General features: G+C 46.3%; 1 protein-coding gene across 1 annotated transcript; it reads left to right on the top strand.

The window, feature by feature from the left end:
• The first annotated feature begins 157 nt into the window (after positions 1-157).
• Positions 158-21,964, top strand: tecpr2 (tectonin beta-propeller repeat containing 2). Its single transcript, XM_022764742.1, has 27 exons — positions 158-256; positions 1,449-1,558; positions 2,632-2,772; positions 3,028-3,156; positions 3,279-3,410; positions 4,131-4,288; positions 4,562-4,715; positions 6,262-6,414; positions 6,708-6,840; positions 7,152-7,375; positions 8,411-8,633; positions 9,125-9,356; positions 10,848-11,085; positions 11,344-11,583; positions 11,881-11,948; positions 12,084-12,199; positions 12,403-12,576; positions 12,912-13,092; positions 14,381-14,522; positions 14,606-14,831; positions 15,102-15,191; positions 15,334-15,431; positions 15,510-15,645; positions 19,940-20,088; positions 20,284-20,425; positions 20,512-20,661; positions 20,779-21,964. Exons 2-27 carry the CDS (start codon positions 1,478-1,480, stop codon positions 20,928-20,930), a joined length of 4,062 nt encoding a protein of 1,353 aa, XP_022620463.1. The 5' UTR covers positions 158-256; positions 1,449-1,477; the 3' UTR covers positions 20,931-21,964.
• Positions 21,965-21,970: the final 6 nt, after the last annotated feature.

Here is a 21,970-nt window from a genome sequence, read left to right on the forward strand (position 1 = left end):
TCAGTATGAAGAACAGAGAGCACGAGTTTTAATGTAGGAAGAGAATAAAAAACAGAAAATACATTAAAACATAACAAGAAGTCAGATGTTCAAGTTATAATTCTATGTGTTAACGACAGGTGGCGCAGTTTGTTAACTGCAGCTCAGCATCAGTATGAAACCAGTCAGGGCGATGTTACCCGTCAACCATTTGATATCCAGCTGGAATAGAAACATCTGGAACTACATCTGACGGGATCCTGCACCGTGAATTTCAGTAAGTGGCTCACGGTCCTCCTCATGAGACCTGCTAACAGTAAGTTAGCAGGTCTCATATGATGCTAGCTAGCCTGGATTCGGTGTATAAGAAGCTAGTTCCGTGAACAGCATGATATTTGTTTTTGTTTTTTGTTTTTGAAATTATACTGTTTAAAGTCACCTGTCGTTTTTCAGAACAGTCTGTTGCGTTAACGTGAACCGGTGCCGTAGTCTCTTGCACAGACAGCGTCACACCAAGCTCCGCTGAACAGTTACCCAATTTAGTATTTCTTTCAATTTGGGCGAAAACACATCCACCGCTAAGCATTCTTTAAGATTTCTTACACTCCGGCAAAATATTCCGTTTAATTCGGTGAATGTCTGTTCCACCAAACAGTGTTTGAAGTATGTTAAATATCAGCTGTTTACCCCTGTTCACGCGCTATGTTACCGCCCTCTGTCACTCTTCTACGGGGAGATTAGTGCAGGAGAAACTGCAGATAAATCATAAAATTTGAACTTGTATCGTTGTAAAATGCTTAATATCGTTAACTTAAATGAATCCCCACGAATCTAAACGTCCTCTTTTTACAGTCATCCATGTTGTCAGACTATGAGCATGGACACCGCAAACTGCTGATTTTTTTAACCGAGTTTGGTGCAGAGTTCCAGCCATCCGATCGGGAGACATTATATTCATGGGAGTTCTTCACACCAAACTTCATTAATCTCATTGTCAATTTAGTCTGTCTCTTCATTTAAGCCTAACACCTAAATATACTCTCCGCAAAAGAAAATCTCAAAGCATTTGGTAAACCGTTCACTTTAATTCGGCGCATATATGGTTCACGAAACAGCGTTTGAATGAGGTTAAATCTCAGCTGTTTGTGCTCGTTCATGCTGTTAGTTACCGCACTGCTCGGTCCTGGTCAGGGGAGAATATTACAAAAGAAAGTCCAAATTAATAATAAACTCTAAATTCTATTGTATTCTTCGTGGTGTTAATCTTAAGTAAATCCCGACGACTCGTTATGCTTTGTTTTACCTGTATCCTACTGTCTGAACAGCAAAATCCAAGGTTTTTGTAACGTTTGTTTGGTTCAGAGTTCATGCAGCTGAATGGGAACTGGAGCGTTTGATGGCTGTGGTTCTGTGGTGTGATTCTCTAAATTTGACATGTTTCTAAGTTGAGGTTTTGAACTGACTTTCAGGATCACTTTGAGTCCACTTCAGCAGAAACATGACAACCCAGCCCACCCCGCCATCGGTCTTGAGAGAGTTCTGCCCGCTCTATTACCTGCTGAATGCAATCCCAGCCAAGGTACCGAACATATCCAAACCAGGCCAGAACCTCGGCCAGCTGTCAACGACTACAACACAACAGTCATTTTGTTACTTTTACAACATGAGGCCTGGACCACAAAGTGAGTTCAGCTCAGTCGGGATCACCCGGATCACCTGGTTCTGTTGACTCCAGGTTTACTGACTTGGCTTGACTGAGTTCATGTGAAAGGTTGAGTGAATTGTTAATGACAAGCAACTTCATCAGAACCATGAATGAAGTGATTAGAATGAGATGAAAGAGTGAAACCTGCAGGTAAATTCAGTAAGAGGTGAAATGTAAACAATATATTCACAGAACAAGAAAGACAGCAAATGCAGCAAGGGGCCGGACTAGATTCAGCCATAATACACACGCACACACATACACCCACACACACACACACACACACACACACACACACACACACACACACACACACACACATATATATATATATATATGTGTGTGTGTGTGTGTGTATATATATATATATATGTATGTGTATATATATATGTATATATATATGTTATGGCTAATGTCTGACCATCACTTCAAACAGCTGGACTGCACAGGTGTTAGAAGGATTATTAGACCTGTAACATGAGTGTGAGTCAGTCACTCCCTTCAGTAACTAAATGTAACTTTCAAAATGTTTCTGTTAAACAAATTGATATTATCAGATCTTTAAAATTAAACCCTGTATCAGTCAGGCTCCCACTTGGANATATATATATGTATGTGTATATATATATGTATATATATATGTTATGGCTAATGTCTGACCATCACTTCAAACAGCTGGACTGCACAGGTGTTAGAAGGATTATTAGACCTGTAACATGAGTGTGAGTCAGTCACTCCCTTCAGTAACTAAATGTAACTTTCAAAATGTTTCTGTTAAACAAATTGATATTATCAGATCTTTAAAATTAAACCCTGTATCAGTCAGGCTCCCACTTGGACCCCAGGTTCATCTCTTCAGTTTTCTCTTACCCACCTTTTACCTGTCGACACCAAGTGTGACATCACTCATGAACTGTGACGTGGTGATGATGATGTTCTCTGTGCAGGTCCAGCGTGGGTTCAGGTCTGTCCTGGTCTACCTGACAGCTCTGGACAGCAGCAGTGACTTCCTGGCAGTGGGCAGCAGCATCGGCATGCTCTACCTGTACTGTCGCCGCCTGGCACACATGAACAAGTACAGTCTGGAGGTCAGAGCTCTTCCTCTTTTGTGGTGCTCAGTCTGTTATTGTAGGAGGTCCAACTGGGGACAGGAGTGTCCTATGTCCCCTGTTATTTCAAACTTCAGCCAAACAGTAAAGGTTCAGCCTGTGGACCAGCAGAGGGCACTATTGATCTATTAGTAAACTGAGCTGATCAATAAGTGAAGTGTGTGTGTGTGTGTGTGTGTGTGTGTGTGTGTGTGTGTGTGTGTGTGTGTGTGTGTGTGTGTGTGTGTGTGGCAGGGAAAGTATGATGCGATCACAGCTGTGAAGCTGCTCAGCTGTTTTGATGATCTGGTTGCCGTGGGAACAGCTTCAGGTCGGGTTGCAGTCTTCCACCTGGTGTCTCCACTTCCAGGACGCAACAAACAGGTGAGAAAGTCCAGAGGTGTGTTTCAGACAGGTCAACTTGTAACCTGTCTCTCTCTCTGTAAGTGTAACTTGTCTCTCTCTCAGCAAGTGTAACCCGTCTGTCTCTGCCTGTCTGTCTGTAGTTGAGGCGTTTCGATGTGGTCGGGCTTCACAAAGGTTCGGTGACGTCGTTGGCGTGGAGCACCAACGGGATGAAACTGTTCTCTGGAGACGATAAAGGACGAGTCGTCTTCACAGCTCTGGATCTGGACCAGGTGGGATACCTCTACACTGATAACACAACTCTAACAGCTATGAGTTCATATACAATTATTTTCTCATTCATCATTTTGTCTATAAAACGTCTGTTGATACGTTTCTGTTTTAAATTCCTCTCCATGTTTTAATCCTCTGCTATGATTCATATTTAGTTCATCTACTGACAAGGTTTCAGGTGTATTTAGCCCCACGAGTTGACAGGATTGGTTCCTTAGTTTTGTGACGTATGAAACCCTGGATGTCTGAATCTGTTTTTATGAGTCATTGGTTCACTGCAGTTCAAGGAAACACTCAGTCATGGTGTTGACATATGTCTGTGTTATATAAAAACATCATATTTCTCTATTATATAAAAACATCATATGGACGTTAACAAGGTTAAACAATGTGTTTTCATCAGAGGGTCTTAAATGAATCCAGGTGAAGAACCTGGTGACCTTCATCTTCCCTGCATCAGTGAAGTTAATCAAACACTGTACAAACTGTATCACTACACCCTCTGATCTTCACCATGACAACACTGTACTGCAGGAAGTAGGACGGTGCACTGCTGTCAGACAGGAGACAGGCAGACTGGTTGTTTTTAAAATCTCCAGGTGTTTATAATTTCACAAACACTGAATCATGTATATTTAAATAACAGCTGGAAAATGGAAGTGTGGAAAAACTGTGATTCATTTTCTGCTGTGTGTGTGTTTACCTGTGTGTGTATACAGGGTGTGTGTAAACCTGTGCTGCTATTAGAGGAGTCCTCAGGTGTGGTCCAGATGGAGTACAGTCACCAGGTGCTGCTGGTCTCAACACAGCAGAGATCTCTGCTCTACTGCACACAGACACAGGAAGTCCAGCAGCTGGGCACCAAGCCCCGCAAGAGGTACAACACCTGACACACCTGTACAACACACCTGTGATAAAAACATAGCTGTACTGTACAACACACCTGTGATATAACATACAGGTAATATACAAAATGCAGTATTTGTGCTTGTTGTTTACAGTAGTTGTTGTTTACAGTGTTTGTTGATTATGGTATTTGCGCTTGTTTACAGTATTTGTTGTTTACAGTGTTTGTGCTTGTTATTTGCAGTGTTTGTTGTTGTTTATGGTATTTGTGCTGGTTGTTTACAGTATTTGTTGTTGTTTACAGCAGTGGGAGGTTCGGGGCCTGCTTCCTGCCAGCTCTGTGTAAACAGAGTGATCTTCAGGTGTTTGCTGCTCGACCTGGACTCAGACTGTGGAGGTCTGACGTCAGAGGACAGGTGGAGGACACCCGGCTGCTCAAACCACTCTTCAACACACAGGTACACTGGGAACATACTGCTAACCTCAACAAAGCAGTCATGTGATGTGAAATGTAAACACAATAATCATTGTTTAGTTTTCATCACTTACAGAATTGAGGGAGGGTTGAGCTACTATAGTGTAGTGTCACGCGCAGCACACACATGCAGCACATGCACACACACAGCACACACACACAGCACACACACACAGCACACAAACACAGCCCGCACACGTGTGAGAGAGCAGGACATGTGGAGCTCAGCTCTACAGTGAAGCAGCAGCTCAGATGTGAAGTGGTTCTCACAGACTGTGGTGGTGAACAGGTTCTGCAGGGTTCAGCATGAGCAGCTGGTCCACCACTTATTTCATGAGTGTCATTGTCTCTGGGTTAGCGTCCGACTGTTAACACATTAATTTCTGTTACTGCTACCTGTACACCTGTGTGACGACCCCTCCACCTGGGCACAAGGTGTCCCTATTCCTTTTTGTTGTTTGAATGCAGGGACCAGGATCAGCCTGATGTGCTACACCTGGGCTAGGTGTGCACCATTAAGATGTCCCCATTCAGTCCTGTGTGTGGCTCTCTCTCTGGCTGTCGGTGTCGTCGACGATCCTGCGCTCCCAGCAGATCTGATGGCCGCTGTGGCCTTTCTTTTGTTCATTGTTTCTAAGTTTTTGGTCAGCCTAAACCTCATTTTCCTTTTTGTAAATAAGTTATTTGAACTTTATATGTCAACTCGTGTTGTCTCCCCTTTCTGGTTGTGTAGCTGTTGAGCCAGGCTGTGACAAATTGGGGCTTGACCTTGTTTGAGTCAAGTTTTGATTAGTGCAGTTCAGGTGTCTCTGCTGTTGAATGGCATGATGGGCGGAGTCTGGCAGTTTTGTGAATGAAACGTGAAAGCAGGAGTTGTAGTGTCGGAAGGACATGACACTCGGTTGGAGCTCAAGTGCAACGTTTTTGTGAATGAGTGCACAGTCTGTTGAGTAGACACAGACGAGTGTGGTAAGTTGGCTGTTCTGTTTAGGGTTAAGTTAAGCAGCTGTAATGAATTCTGGTCGCTGGTTTGTTCTGGGAAAATGTTTGTGTCAACGTGCTAAGTTAGCTGGTCAGTTTTGTGGTGTTAAGCTTTGGTCCTGTGCACGCTCTTTGTAAATTGCAGTTGTTCTGTCCCTGTTAGGCTTAAGGGCGGATTCCCTTTGGAGTTCGCTGGGGGCTCTGATGGTGTGGTGACGAAAGTGGCTGGAGCACTTGTCTCAGGTGCACATCTGTGGCTGCAGGTGGGGTCGCCAAAGTTTGGTTGCTTAAATACCCACCATCAGTAGCACGTGAAGTCTAGGTGGGACTTATTAAGTTCTGGCAAGGCAGTTGGTGGGACGGAGCTGCAGCGGTGCTTTGGTGCGTGGGCTGTGGGAGCTTTGGCTGCTAGTGTCCGTTACGGCAACACATTTGTTTTTCGCATCAGTTTTGGATCGTCTGTCTGTCTACCTGTACATCTGTCTGTCTACCTCTAGAATTCTCTGTGTTACCTGTCTAGCTCTCACCTGTCTGTCTTTCTCTGTCAGGTTCCTCAGTTTGAGTTGTTTCCTCGTCCTGGTCCAACTGGTGCGTTCCGTCCAGCAGACAGACAGCTGGGTCTGCTCTGCTGTTTCCTCAGAGAGGGCTGGATCCTCAGCTGGAACGAATACAGCCTCTACGTCTTGGACTGTGTCAGTGAGGTACTGGTGATACTGTGTACTCTGTGACTGCAGCATCTACAGTCTAAGTATTTGAACAGTTGTTTTTCTTCAGGCTCTGAGCTTCATCACTTTGAAATTAAGTAATGGATTCTACGTTAAAGTGCCAAGTCTCAGCCTTACAGTCAATGTCTGCCTGAAGTGACATAGCAGACACTTGGTGTACTGCTCTGATGATGCTCTGCCAGACCTTCACTGCAGCCTTTTGCAGACTGTTGACGCTGTGTAAATGTTGATGTTTGATATCTGATCAGTTTTGTATTTGATGTGTTCAGGTGATAATCGGAGCCTTGGAGAGCAGTGGAGACATCGTATCAGTGTCGTGTTGTGACAACGAGATCTTTATCCTGAAAGGAGACAGAGACATCATCCGCCTCTCCAACAGCCCAGAGGGACTGGCCTCCAACTGTGAATAGTGCTACTACTAATACTTCTACCAGTAGTGATAGTATCAGTACTAATACTTGACCAGTAGTGATAGTATCAGTGCTGCTACTACTATTCTCACCCTGATCTTCCTGCTAAAAATACTACTGCTAATAGATAAATACTTAAACATGTGGAACAGCCCTCCTCTGAGGGACTGGACCCACCCTCAAGTACCACTGCTGTACGCCCCCCACTCCCGACAACACTTGTTGACTGACAGCTTGTTAAATCTGATTACCAAACTGGTCTTTGTCTAAATGTTTTTCAATCTGTTTGATTATCCTCTTCAGTGTCGGAGCTCTCCATCCGTCTGTCCTCACCTTTGACCGCGCCCACCATCCTCCCACCAACCGGATCAGTAGAAACAGCTCAGCCAATCAGAACCATGGCCATCATTGTAGAGGGTGGGGGGAGGGAGGAGAGAGGAGGAGGAGGGAAGGGACTCAGTGATGAGGGAGAGAAAGAGGAAGCGGAGGAAGTGGAGGAGGCAGAGGAGCAGGAGGAGCAGCTGGAGGTGACTGACAGCTGGCTAACTGGTTGACTTCCAGACTGGTTAACTGGTTGATGTGTTGACTTCCAGACTGGTTAACTGGTTGACGTGTCGACTTCCAGGCTGGTTAACTGGTTGACTTCCAGAGTGGTTAACTTGTTGATGTGTTGACTTCCAGACCTGTTAACTGGTTGACGTGTTCTAGACTGCAGGGCTTAAAGTATTCCGGCATCGTGTCGGATCTCCCGCTCAATGCTGGGAGAGAATAAATGAAAAAATTAAAAGTCAATACACTTGTTATGGATACGGTTTATCATGTTTGAGGTAATAAAGTTCACCGACCAATTGTATGAGAGGAACACAGCTCTTGCTCTCAACCTAACCAGATACTGAAGCTAACCAACTTTACTAGCCAATCAGAAGCAGAGCGGGGCGGGTCTTGGTAACACTAGTAGTGTAGGATCCAGCGGCGTGAAGGAGCTGGGCACTTGTTTCTGCACAGTGTGCTCGAGGAAGCTGCTATCTGCCACCAGCTGTAAAAAAGTGCTTTCTCGTCATGAATTGGACCCCAGTCATAAAGCTGCTGTCTGTGCACTCCAACATACAACTACGTTACCATGAGAGACAGTTGCAGTTGACACTCAGTCTTCAATGACTGACCATGTCTAGTTAACTGGTAGACTTACAGTGTGGTTGGTTGACCGGTTAACTGGTTGACGTGAGTGTTTGGTTGACTAGTTAGCATGACTGGTTGACTTAGAGATTGGTTGGTTGACTGGCTGGTTGACAGGTTGACTTATAGACTGGTTGGTTGACTTACAGACTTGTTAACTGGTTGGTTGACTGGTTAACTGGTTGATGTGACTGGTTGACTGGTTGATGTGACTGGTTGGTTAACCGGTTCACTTATAGACTGGTTGGTTGACATGACTGATTGACTTACAGACTGGTAGGTTGGTTGACTTGTAAAATGGTTGACGTAACTGGTTGACACGTTATCTCACTTTAGTGAATGTTGGTATATGTCTCTGTATCTAAACAAACTCTATGTTGGTGCAGGTGATGGAGCAACTCTGCCAGCGGTCTGGTTTGCTCACCAGCAGCTCTCGTAGTCGAAGCAGCTCAGTCACTTCCTGGGACAGTCTCCAAGGAAATGCCCCGATGACCACATTCTGTGAGCTCAGCTCTAGACGCTACAGCGCCCCCCTGGGTCAGGAGGAGATGCAACAGGAGCTGGTGGTGAAAGCTGTCAGAGTGAAGAAAAAGAAGAGGAGACGACAAGGTGAGTAGATGGACAGACAGAATGAGAGCAAGACAGACAGTATCAGAGTGAGACAGACAGAGAGAGAGACAGACAGACAGAATGGGAGTGAGACAGACAGAATGAGAGCAAAACAGACAGATTGAGAGTGAGACAGACAGTGGCAGCTGTGGCTCAGGAGGTAGAGCAGGTCGTGGTTCGATCCCCAGCTCCTCTAGGCTGTGTGTCGCTGTGCCCTTGGGCAAGATACTGAACCCCACATTCCCCCTGATGGTTGTTCCATCAGTGAATGAGTGTGTGTATGGATGTGATGTATGAATGTGTAAGTAAATCTGGCAAGTATTTTATAAGGGCTTTGTCCATTTACCATTTACAGACAGATTGAGAGATAGACAGATTTAGAGAGACAGATGGACAAACAGACTGAGAGACAGGCAGACAGACAGATATAGAGAGAGGCAGACAGACAGACCTCATAACTAGTTGTCTTGTGTCTCCCTGTCCCTCCTCAGACAGCAGCAGTGTGACCCGTCTCTCTGAGAGCAGCTGCTCAGACTCCATGTTTGTAGTCCAGGACGGCAGCTGTAGTGATGGAGGAAGTGGAACTCCTCTGAGCGACCGAGCCTCCCTCATTGGGCTGGACCTTCAGAACCAGGAGTCTCCAGAGCAGGACCAGGATTCACAGGAAGGGGGAGGAGGAGGTTCAGACGGAGGTGTAAAGGATGGAGAGGACATGGAGTCTGGGTTAGTCTGAACACCAGCAGATATTGTGATGAGTCGTTTCTTCATTTCATTTTCACTGAAAAGATTTAAGATGATGATGGTGATGATTTGTGTGGTCTGTTCCAAACAAATATGTTCCTTCATTTCTGTAGAGCAACATGTTCCTTCATGTCTGTAGAACATGTTCCTTCATGTCTGTAGAACAACATGTTCATTCACGTCTGAAGAACATGTTCCTTCACGTCTGTAGAACATGTTCCTTCACTTCTGTAGAACATGTTCCTTCATGTCTGTAGAACAACATGTTCCTTCGTTTCTGTAGAACATGTTCCTTCACGTCTGTAGAACAACATGTTCCTTCATTTCTGAAGAACAACATGTTCCTTCATTTCTGAAGAACATGTTCCTTCATATCTGTAGAACAACATGTTCCTTCATGTCTGTAGAACATGTTCCTTCATGTCTGTAGAACAACATGTTCCTTCACGTCTGTAGAACAACATGTTCCTTCATGTCTGAAGAACATGTTCCTTCATGACTGTAGAACATGTTCCTTCACGTCTGTAGAACAACATGTTCCTTCATTTATGAAGAACAACATGTTCCTTCATGTCTGTAGAACATGTTCCTTCATGTCTGTAGAACAACATGTTCATTCACGTCTGAAGAACATGTTCCTTCACGTCTGTAGAACATGTTCCTTCACGTCTGAAGAACATGTTCCTTCACTTCTGTAGAACATGTTCCTTCACGTCTGTAGAACAACATGTTCCTTCATTTCTGAAGAACAACATGTTCCTTCATGTCTGTAGAACATGTTCCTTCATGTCTGTAGAACAACATGTTCCTTCACGTCTGTAGAACAACATGTTCCTTCACGTCTGTAGAACAACATGTTCCTTCACGTCTGAAGAACATGTTCCTTCACTTCTGTAGAACATGTTCCTTCATGTCTGTAAAACATGTTCCTTCGTGTCTGTAGAACAACATGTTACTTAATGTCTGTAGAACAACATGTTCCTTCACGTCTGAAGAACATGTTCCTTCACGTCTGTAGAACAACATGTTCCTTCATGTCTGTAAAACATGTTCCTTCACGTCTGTAGAACAACATGTTCCTTCACGTCTGTAGAACAACATGTTCCTTCACGTCTGTAGAACAACATGTTCCTTCATGTCTGTAAAACATGTTCCTTCACGTCTGAAGAACATGTTCCTTCACATCTCTAGAAGAACATGTTCCTTCACGTCTGTAGAACATGTTCCTTCATGTCTGTAGAACATGTTCCTTCACGTCTGTAGAACAACATGTTCCTTCATGTCTGTAGAACAACATGTTCCTTCACGTCTGTAGAACATGGTTTGCTGTTGTGTGACCTTTAGCTAAAACATCACAGCTCTTGTGATTTGAATATTGTGCTCTGCAATTTTGTGACATCAGCCCCAGTATAATTGTGTGTCATCCTTGTCTCCTGTTGACTCATCTCTCTCATCCTTGTTTTCTTATCCCAGCTCCCTCCTCCCTCCAGTATCCTTGTTCCTCCAGGGTCTTGAGAACAAACAGATCCCAGGAAAGTCATCTGGTCCAGAGGAAGTCGTCCCTCCAACCCCTGATGTAGATCTGCTGCTGGAGTGCACCTTCTCCTACATGCACAACACTGAGGAAGATGATGGACAGGAGCAGCAGCCAATGAAGGAGCAAGAGAACGAGTTTCTGAGCCCTCTGATTGGACCGGAGGAGGAGGAGGAGGTGTGTTGATTGAGACAAACAGACAGAGAGAGAGAGACAGGGAGACTGACTGACAGACAAACAGACAGAGAGACAGATGATAAACAGTTTCATGGACAGACAGACATTGAAAGATCTAATATCACTAGATCCATTTAAGAATGTGTTTCTGTCAGACCTGGACCCTTACAGGACATCTGGAACCACAATCGTGGTCTGTCAGAAAAACCCAAACAGGTTCACACATCTGGAACTAAACGTCTCTATGTTTGTGTACAGGACGACAACCTGGTGCCCCCTGCTCGTCTGGCAGACCAGATGTTTTTCTCCACCGTGTCCTCTCTGGACAAAGAACCTAGTATGTCCAGTGATGAAGAGGGAGACATCTACTGTCACACTCTGCCTGCTGCGGGAGGGGGAGGGGATGTCCACACCTGTCCATCCAATCAGGGAGAGACAACAACAGACAGACAGAAGGACCAGGACCCTCAGGACAGAGACAGACACAAAACAGACCAGGTGAGACAGACACAAGCCAGACCAGGTGAGGCACACACAAACCAGACCAGGTGAGACAGACACAAGCCAGACCAGGTGAGGCACACACAAACCAGACCAGGTGAGGCACACACAAAACAGACCAGGTGAGACACACACAAACTGGTTAAGGTGAGACTCACACAAACCAGACCAGGTGAGACACACAAACCAGACCAGTTGAGACACACACAAACCAGACCAGGTGAGACAGACATCAACCCAACCAGGTGAAACTCTCAGCAGGATTTAATATAATTTTGTCTTTATGCGTTGTAGTTGGCAGAGAGCTGGATGGGGTACTCAGGACCCGGATGTGGAATACTGAGCCTGCAGGTGACTGACAGGTGAGTCGGCAGGTATCTGTCAGGTGACCTGTGTGTTTCAGGTGTGTGTGTGGTGTGTGGAGTTAAAAGTAGGACAGTGATCAGTTGGCTGACAGGTTTTCAGCAGGTGTCTTACAGGTGACCTGTGTGTTTCAGGTATGTCTGGTGTCTGGACTTCAAAGGGGGACTGTTCTGCAGTGCTCTACCTGAAACTGGACTCAGTTGGCAGCGCTTTGAAGACAATGTCCACCAGGTGGCATTATCACCTTCAGGTGAGCTGCTAACATCACACCTGACCGATCTTCTGCCCACCTGTTGTAATTAATCTGTTGTTAATGACTGAGGTCAAAGTTAATCAGCAGCTTCTGGTTAAAACACCTGGTTGATTAAAGCAGGCAGCAGCTGTCAGGTGCACAGGTGTATGTACAGGTTTATGTAGCATTAGCTGGATGCTAATTGTTGCTAACTCCATCAGGTAACCTGCTGTGGAAGGTGGAGCAGAAGAGCATGACGGCGTTTGCTTGTGCCAAAGTGTCGGTTAAAGGAAAACGTCATTGGTACAAAGCTGTGGAGCAAACGGCCTTCGTTGCTCTGAGTGACGACTCCGCATGGATCATCAGGACCAACGGTGACCTCTACCTGCAGACAGGTAACCACCTACCTGTCCTATTGAATGATTGTGTTACAAGAAACGGGTGGATTCAGAGCGACCAGGTGTTGTCTACTGTTATTGGTTGAATCCTGGATGAGGATTACTCATTACTAATGAGGAGGCTCTCTAGGTGACCTGTCTGCCTGTTAGTTAGAAACTGATTTACTCTCTTCTTATGTGGTTTTTCAGACGTGGTTTATTTTGTTGAAAAAGAACATTTTGAAACCAGAACATTCTCAGTGGTGAATCCCATCAGACCTGGCAACAGCCCTGCAGGTGGTGGAGGAGCCGTGTGTGCCGTTGCCACAGTAACCACTGTCTCTGTTCATCAGGTTTGAGCGTGGAGCGTCCCTGCGCCCGCTCAGTGAAGGTGGACTCGCCCTGTGTGTTCAGCCAGGTGTGTGTGAGAGGGGGTGTGGTCTGGGCTCTGAGCGAACACAAGGCTTTGTTCTACAGAGAAGGACTGAACAGCTACTGCAGCGAGGGAGAGGGCTGGAAGTACGACACCGTCAGGTACTGCTACTGTACTACTACTGTACTACTGCACCAACAACCACACAGTACACCGCACTCAGGCTCACAGACCGGAACATAAGCTACTTCTTAATGAGTGAGCCAGTAATTCAGGGCACCAGGGCTCTGGACACCAGAACAAGGAGGTGTGCATGTAACATTTATATTAAGAAACTAGAACCACCTCAGCCACTCAGAATAGTTTCAGGTCACATCCCCTTTTACCCAGAGTCATGTAAAATATTATCTACTTTGTAATTGGGAGAGGAGATGTCAGGAGAGGAGGTGTTAGCAGAGAAGGTGTCAGGAAAGTAGGTGTCAGTTGAGGAGGTGATAGCAGAGGAGATGTTAGCAGAGGAGTTGTTGGGAGAGGAGATGTTAGCAGAGGAGGTGTTAGCAGAGGAGGTGTTAGCAGAAGTGTTGGGACAGGAGATGTTAGCAGAGGAGTTGTTGGGAGAGGAGATGTCAGGAGAGGAGGTGTTAGCAGTGAAGGCGTTAGGAGAGGAAGTGTTAGCAGAGGAGGTGTTAGCAGAGGAGGGGTTGGGAGAGGAGATGTCAGGAGAGGAGATGTCAGGAGAGGAGATGTTAGCAGAGAAGGTGTCAGAAAAGGAGGTGTCAATTGAGGAGGTGTTAGCAGAGGTGTTGGGAGAGGAGATGTCAGGATAGGAGGTGTTAGCAGAGGAGGTGTTAGCAGAGGTGTTGGGAGAGGAGATGTCAGGAGAGGAGATGTTAGCAGAGAAGGTGTCAGAAAAGGAGGTGTCAATTGAGGAGGTGTTAGCAGAGGTGTTGGGAGAGGAGATGTCAGGATAGGAGGTGTTAGCAGAGGAGGTGTTAGCAGAGGTGTTGGGAGAGGAGATGTCAATTGAGGAGGTGATAGCAGAGGAGATGTTAGCAGAGGTGTTGGGAGAGGAGATGTTAGCAGAGGAGGTGTTAGCAGAGAAGGTTTCAGTTGAGGAGGTGTCAATTGAGGAGGTGATAGCAGAGGAGATGTTAGCAGAGGAGTTGTTGGGAAAGGAAATGTTAGCAGAGGAGGTGTTAGCAGAGAAGATGTCAGAAGAGGAGGTGTCAGTTGAGGAGGTGATAGCAGAGAAGGTGGTCTATGATAGAATTCAGTATCTGGTTCCACCATTGAGGAACCACAGACCAGAACAGTCTGGACTGTGGTGGACTGGACTGGACTGTGGTGGACTGTGGTGTTCTTGTGTGTCAGACTACATTCATTAGAAGAACACAGAGTCTGAGAAGCAGCATCAGAGACTTGTCCTCAGTCTATGTCTCTGTCTCTCAGTGAGGCTCAGGGTCTGGAGCTGATGTGCGTCACCCTGGGAGACGGAGGGACGGCCTGGGCTCTGGACGCCAGCGGCAGCCTGTGGTTCAGGACCGGGATCTGTTCGTCCAGACCACAGGGAGAGGACGACCACTGGTGGCAGGTAAAGAGACGCCTCACCTGGACTCTGTCCTGTTTGGTCTCAGCTCAGCAGCCTGTCTCTGTCTGTCTCTGTCTCTCCATCAGATCAGTATTTCGGACTATGTGGTCTTCGATCAGGGTAGTCTGTTCCAGACGCTGCTGCAGGCAACGCAGAGTGTTGCCACAGTAACGAGGGCGCCAGTGGAGCGTGTGGTGGCCTTCCTGTCTCAGTACTCGCAGTGCCAGCCTAGCCTAGTCAGCGCCAACACCAGCGGAGTCTGGGTCGCATCTGGACGGAACCAGCTGCACCTGGCCCGTGGCAGCCTCGTGGGTCAGTAGAGTCCAGCAAAGTCCAGCAGAGTCCAGCAGAGTCCTGTAGAGTCCTGTAGAGTCCAATAGAGTCCTGTAGAGTCCAATAGAGTCCTGTAGAGTCCAGTAGAGCCAAACAGAGTCCAGCAGATTCCTGTAGAGTCCATCAGAGTCCTGCAAAGTCCAGCGGAGTCCAGTATAGTCCTCTAGAGTCCAGTAGAATTCCATAGAGTCTAGCAGAGTCCAGCAGAGTTTTCAGTTTTTCAGGGCTGTTTGTGTTCGGTTCCTTTAGGAACTTTCTGGCAGAACGTCGTTCCAAGAGGAACCGTCTCAGCCACCAGGTGGACCTTCATCACATCTTCAGCTGTGCCTCATAGAGAAGGTAACACAGCTTGGCACACCTGTACTCAGTCTCTGTCTGGTCCTCATACTTTCCCCAGTGCTCATTCAGGTGCTTGTCATTCCCCACCTGGAGTCCCCGTCCCATCTTTCATATGTCACATGAAACAATCCTGTGTTCTCAGGTACATTCCTGTGGTTGGCTCAGAGCAGGAAGGATCTGTTTTGTGTTTGGGATCAGGATGGGGAGCTCCGCCCCTCCTCTGTACCTTTGCCACCTGAGGTAAGAACACCTGTCTCCTTTCTGACTCTGATTCTACTGGTCTACCTGTGTGTGCTGCTCATGCTCATGTGTGCTCAGGTGGAGATGACTCACCTGTCTGCATGCCGTGACGCTCTGTGGGGTTTGGACACTCATGGTCGAGTCAGTATTCGTACACTGTCTCCTTCCTGTCCCACTGGACTGCACTGGACCCTCCTGGACCTCAGCCAGCTTGGTATGTACCTGAGCTGTAAGGGTGGAGTTGTACTGGTGCATGATTATGTGAACAAAGACTGTTGAAGCTTCACAGGACAAGGACTGAGAGACCTGTTCACATCTTAGTTTAATACACATTTAAAACATGTTAACGCCATTGGTCTGATATGTGATTGGTCAGTGTGTGTTTGTTTTTTCTTTTTTCTTTTTTTTTTGGGGGGGGGGGTATTACACACACACAGCTGTGTTTCTCTGTCACTGACTGACAGTTCAGGTTGTGTAACAGGTCTGTCATTCAGAGGTCAACAAGGAGTTTGTGTGTGTGTGTGTGTGTGTGTGTGTGTGTGTGCGTCACACTGTAACCTGACTGATAGGGTTAGATCTGTTTTTAGTTTCTCTGCCCTTCTCTCTATCACAGACCACATGTCTGTTTCTCTCTCTCACTCACACACACACAGGCACATTGACAACAGACCCTTCTGTCTGATTGGCTAAAAACAACAACACATACATGTTTATTTGCATATAAAGCAGAAAGTGAGATCTGACCACAAGTGGTCACATGAGACACATTTTAAATCCAAGTGTGAACTGACGAACTCAGAGCTAACCACTGATTGGATCACTGAAGACACATGTTAATACCAGGTCTAAACAGGACTTAACAGATCTGAACAGGTCTGAAAGTCTGAAAAGGTCTGAACAGGGCCTATGTCAGAGTCCATCAGCGGCTCGTTTCGCATAAATATCATTACCAGACTGTTTCCTACAATAAGAGCTTTGGTAATGAATCCAGGTACTTTACCAACCAGGAACCAGGATGTAAAGGGCACCATCAGAACCCGACCCTGGTGATGTTATAACATGATGATTCATGTTAATTATAATTAGATAGATAGATAGATAGATACTTTTATTTATCCCCTAGGGGAAATTCATGTTTCCATTAGCTCATTGTTGATGATGATAATAATAATAACAGTTGATAATAAATAAACAATAATAATTAGATCAGTCCACTTCCTTTGGCTGAGGTGTTGTATAGTCTGATGGCAATGGGAACAAAGGATCTCCTGAACCTCTCTGTTCTGCAGCGCAGTGAGATGAGATTTTTGCTGCACCTGTAGCTGCTTTTTTGTCCTGCCAGAACATTTTGGAGAAGATGGTTGGTATTGTCCAAGATGGCCTCCATCTTACATTGCTTGCGTCTCTCCACAACAGTCCTGAGTGAGTCCAGACTCCTGCCAAGCACAGACCCAGCCTTTTTTACCAGCTTGTCCAGTCTCTTTGTGTTCATGTCAGACATGCTGCTGCCCAGCAGACTGCAGCATAAAAGAGTACACTGGCCACCACTGACTGATAAAACATGTGCAGCATTGCAGACTGCACACTGCAGATGTCAAAGGACCTGAGCCTCCTGAGGAAAAAGAGCCGGTTCTGCCCGTTCAGGTAGATGGCATCCGTGTTCAGGGACCAGTCCAGTTTACTGCCCAGGTGCACACCTAGGTATTTATAAGTATGCACCACATCAGTGTCCTTCCCTCGAATGTTGGCTGGCTGAAGGGGGTGGACCTAGACCTCCGAAAGGCCATGACCATCTCCTTGATCTTGGAGGTGTTCAGAAGGAGGCAGTTCTTGTCACTCTATTCACTGAAGGCCATCATCAGATCCCTGTACTCCTCTTCCTGCCCGTTCCTGATACACGCCACAATAAATGTGTCCCTGAGACACAGTTACCCAGCCTGACATACTGTGGTCGTCTTGTCGGGTAATCCACAATCCAGGATGTGAAGCAGGGATCCAACCCCATCCCCTCCAGCTTGTCTTTAAGAATGGGGGGTTGGATGTTGTTAAATGCATTTGAGAAATCAAAGAACATAATCCTCATGTAACTACCTGGCTCATCCAAGTAAGAATGGGCCTAGTGGAGCATGTAAAGGACGGCATCATCCACTCCAATATGTTCTTTGTAGGCGAACTGTAGGAGGTCTAGTGCATGTTCAACCTGTGACCTCAGAAGGTGGAGAAGCAGCCGCTCCAGGGTCTTCACGAAGTGTGATGTGAGGGCCTGTAGTCATTTATCTCAGCCGGTCATCCTACTTTAGGGACCAGAAGGAGACATGATGTTTTCCAAAGGACCGGGACCCTCCCTGTTTGTAGGCTTAAGTTGAAAATCCTCTGGAGAGGCTCAGCCAGCTGGGCTGCACAGTCCTTTAACAGCCTCGGACACACACCATCCGGGCCTGTTGCCTTTCCAGGATGTAGCCTCCTGATCTCCGCCCTCACCTCCTCTGTTGTAAAGGAGCTGCAGTTGAAGCAGTAGGAGAGAGAACAGGTGAGCCTGTGTCAAACCTGTTGTAGAACAGGTTGAACTCATTGGCCTTGTCCACATCACCTGATGTTGCTTGGCTGTTCTTCTCTTTATAGCCAGTGATGGTCCTCATCCCCTTCCATACCTCTCTGGTGTTGTTGTGCTGCAGCTTCCTCTCTACTTTCTTTTTGTGGTCCTCCTTCGCCTGCTTTAATCCCCTCTTCAGCTCATGTTGCACACACCTGAGCTTTCTCCCTGTCTCCATCCCCGAAGGCCTCCTTTTTCTGGTTGAGGAAATGATGTTACTGGTGATCCAGGATTTGTTGTTTGGAAAGCAGTGTACCTTCCTTGCTGGTATTACAGTGTCCATACAGAAGTTAATGTCCATGTTAGTAAGTCCATGTTACATTCAATCATTCTATCAAGGTCAGGGTCCTTGCTTTTATCATTTTCCTGTGACTCCAACAGTACATTCCAATCTGTGCAGTCAAAACAGTCTTTTAGACACTCACCGGCCTCCGGGATCCAGTTCCTGAATGAGCGGTTGGTTGCAGCCTGCCTCAGTACACAGGGCTTGTTGGAAGACTGAAGAAAAACCATGATCTGATCTGCCACGTGGTGGTAGAGCTGAAGCAGTGTAGGCCTCCTTGACATTTGCATACAACAGATCAAGTGTCTTATTTTCCCTTGTGGGACTGTCATCATACTGAGTGAAGCCAGTCAAGTGAGAGTGACATGGTTAAAATCCCCCGATATTGCAATGAATGCATCAGGGTGCTGGGTCTGTACTCTCGCAACAGTCTCGTGAATGACGTCACACGCAACTGCAGGCTCTGCTCGTGGTTAAATGTAAATAACAATGGCGGCGATGTGTGAGAACTCCCTCGGTACATAGTATGGTCTAAGACCAACTGCCAACAGTTCAATATCCCTACAGCAGATCTTCTAATTATTAGTGAGAGAGGTTGATCCTGCAGACAGCTGGTCAGGACATCACATGACACCGAAGACTGAGAGGACATCAGAGAACTAGCATTTTGTTGTACCACTCATTAAATGTTTTGTTTACAACACACAGTCAGAGATGATAGACAGCTACAGCAGGTCACTGAAGCCTTTAGGGATTCAAAGGTCAGTGTGATGGTCTGTCAGCCAGATCTGAAATATGAGGCCGTTTCCCAAAAACAGACTGACCTGGAATCTGCTCTGAAACAGGACGTGGTCACGTTCCACCAGGACTGTGGTGGAACCACAAATAATGTTTGTGTTGTATACATCAAACAATGAAGACAACAACAACTTTATTTAGTGAATTCATGGAATCAAAGAACACTAGTGAAATGTTTATGAGATACACCATTAAATATATGTGAAGGTAGGGACATACACAGAGGACACGGTTCCAGTGATCCATGAAGAGGTTCTGTTGGACATTGAGGTTAGGGCTAGGGTTTTCAAGGATATTTTAGGGGAGACAGTTCAGGGTCATTGAGAGGTTTCCAGTAATCCCTTTAGAGGTTCTGTGCGACCTTTCTGGGGTTTCTGAGGGTGGGTTTTAGTGGATCATGGGGAGGGGTAGTTCAAGCTAAAAGGGCGTTAGGATGTCCATGAAGAATCTCCATTGAAATTGTGTACAGTGGATCTTTTGAGGATCCTTGAGTTCAAGGGTGCCCCTTGGTTTTATTGTTGCTTAGTTGTTACAAGTACTTCAGCTTGTGTAAGGGGTCCTTGAGAAGGTTCCACGATGAGGAGGTCTGAGGTTGAGATGTTTCTACGGGGCCTGAAGGGGTTTGAAGTTCTAGGGTTCCTTCAGGTTGTTCCAGTGTTCCCAGAGGATGTTTTAAGTAGAGGTGCACCAATCAATCAGCGGGCAACTATAACCCCTTACAGAACCGTTAGTTTGTGTAGCTGTCAGTTCTCTGGTTTTAAGGTCCAAAAGTCTCAGACCTCTTTCCCATTAACCCAGGGTGTGTTCAGGTAAAATGTCACCTGTGTGTTACAGGAAGTGTTCGTCTGGTCAGTGTGAGCTGTGGCAGCCAGAACGTCTGGGCTGTCGACGGGCGGGGAGTTGTTTACTTCAGGGTCGGAACCCAACCACTGAACCCGAGCATGATGCTGCCAGCCTGGATCCACATAGAACCACCTGTACAGGTAACACACACTGGATCCACATAGGACTACCTGTACAGGTAACATACACTGGATCCACATAGGACCACCTGTACAGGTAACACACACTGGATCCACATAGGACCACATGTACAGGTAACACACTGGATGCACAGATAACCAGCTTACATGGTGTATGTTACCTGTCTCGGTAACTGTGACATCATTTCTCTCCAGCCAATAGGAGTGCAGCTGGTCAGTATTCAGACGAGTCCTAACGATCATCTCCTCTGGGCATTGGACAACAGAGGAACTGTCTTCGTCAGAACTGGACTCAGTGATGAGATGCCTGTAGGGACAGACTGGGAGCTAGTGCCAGGTACACACCTGTTTGTCTCACACCTGTCTTTCTCACACCTGTCTGTCTCTCACCCGTCTGTTCCACACCTGTCTCACTCTCTGCAGGGTTAGCAGTCAGTCAGCTGGTCCTCAGCTGTCGAACTGTCTGGGTTCGATGTGTAAACGGAGATTTGGCTCGAAGATATGGAGTCTGTGAACGAAACCCAGCAGGAGACTACTGGAAGAAGATCCCTGGAACCGCCAACTGGTTAACTGGTGAGACTGGTTATACTGGTGCAACTGGTTATACTGGTGAGAGATATTATAACATTAACATGATGACTCAGGTGGGTGTATGTGTGTCTCTCTCTCTCGCCCTCTCTCACTCTTCAGTGACTCCGGAGGACGAGTTGTGGGCGGTGACTCTGATTGGTGGATTGTCCCGTCGGCTTACGAAGCTCCTCCCACAGACTCCCTGTAAACCCTCCTCCTCAGGACCTGTCCTGAGCGGGGACGATGTAGATGACGAATGGGAGCTCATCTGATCTGTGACATCACTGTGATGTCACCTCTGGTTTGTGTTGATCCACCTGAACTGGATTTAGCTAATGGAACACTGTGACATCACAGTGACATCACTTCACATGACTTTAAAGTTTAAACAAGATGACCGTCACAGAGAGTCCAGGTGGCTGCCGGGAAATTAAGTGAACTCAGTTTTATTCTTTTACTGTAACAGAAAGCACTTTAACTATGGGGGGGTGCACTAACACCTACTACAGTTTCTACTCTTTGGAACTGGCCCCCCTTTCATTCTAATCCTGTTCAGTCTCGTTCTACTGTAGAATGTTGAAGGGACATTTCACTCCAGTGGTCAGACTGGTCCTCTCTGGTTCAGACTAGTGTCAGGGATCAGAGTTTGCATGATGCTGTGATATTAAAGGGACCTTTCATATTACTGGACTGGACTTGATGGGGGTGTGGACAGGGTGAAGTGGGGGGTCATTAACTCAGTTTTTACTTGGTGTAATTTTTCTGTGGAGATCAGACTGGTTTAAACTGGTTTCCCACACTGACTCTGACTGGTCTGACCAGTCTGACAGGGGCCAAACTGGATCAGACTGAACCATCAGACTCAGAATTTAACGTGTTGGTTTACATTTCTGCTGTCTGATTGAAGTTACTGGTTTTCCTCCTAGGGGCAATGTTGCCTCAGGTAGTTGTCCACCTGTCTCTGTCTCAGTTACCATGGTAACAGGCAGGACTGCCAAAAACCGGGACTGATTCATGAAAAACATGTAAAAATGTAAATTTAATAAACGTTTGTTTGTTGTTTAGAGAAATGAGATCTAAAACAAAACCTGTGGAGGACTGTGGACCTGCAGCAAGGTTCAGGTCTGAGGCCTGAACTGGATCTATAGTTAAACCCTAAAAAACACGGATCGCCATGGAAACCTGAGCAGGTGTGACTCTGTTGTGATGTCATTCTGCTGTCAGCTGATTGGTTGGGTGTTCTACTGCTGACCAATAAGAATTCAGTGTGAAGTCACCTATTGTGTGATGTCATTCATTAACTTAATAAACA

The sequence above is a fragment of the Seriola dumerili genome, unplaced genomic scaffold (assembly GCF_002260705.1).
Source record: "Seriola dumerili isolate Sdu_G_001 unplaced genomic scaffold, Sdu_1.0 BDQW01000565.1, whole genome shotgun sequence".
In the NCBI taxonomy this organism is placed as follows: Eukaryota; Metazoa; Chordata; class Actinopteri; order Carangiformes; family Carangidae; genus Seriola; species Seriola dumerili.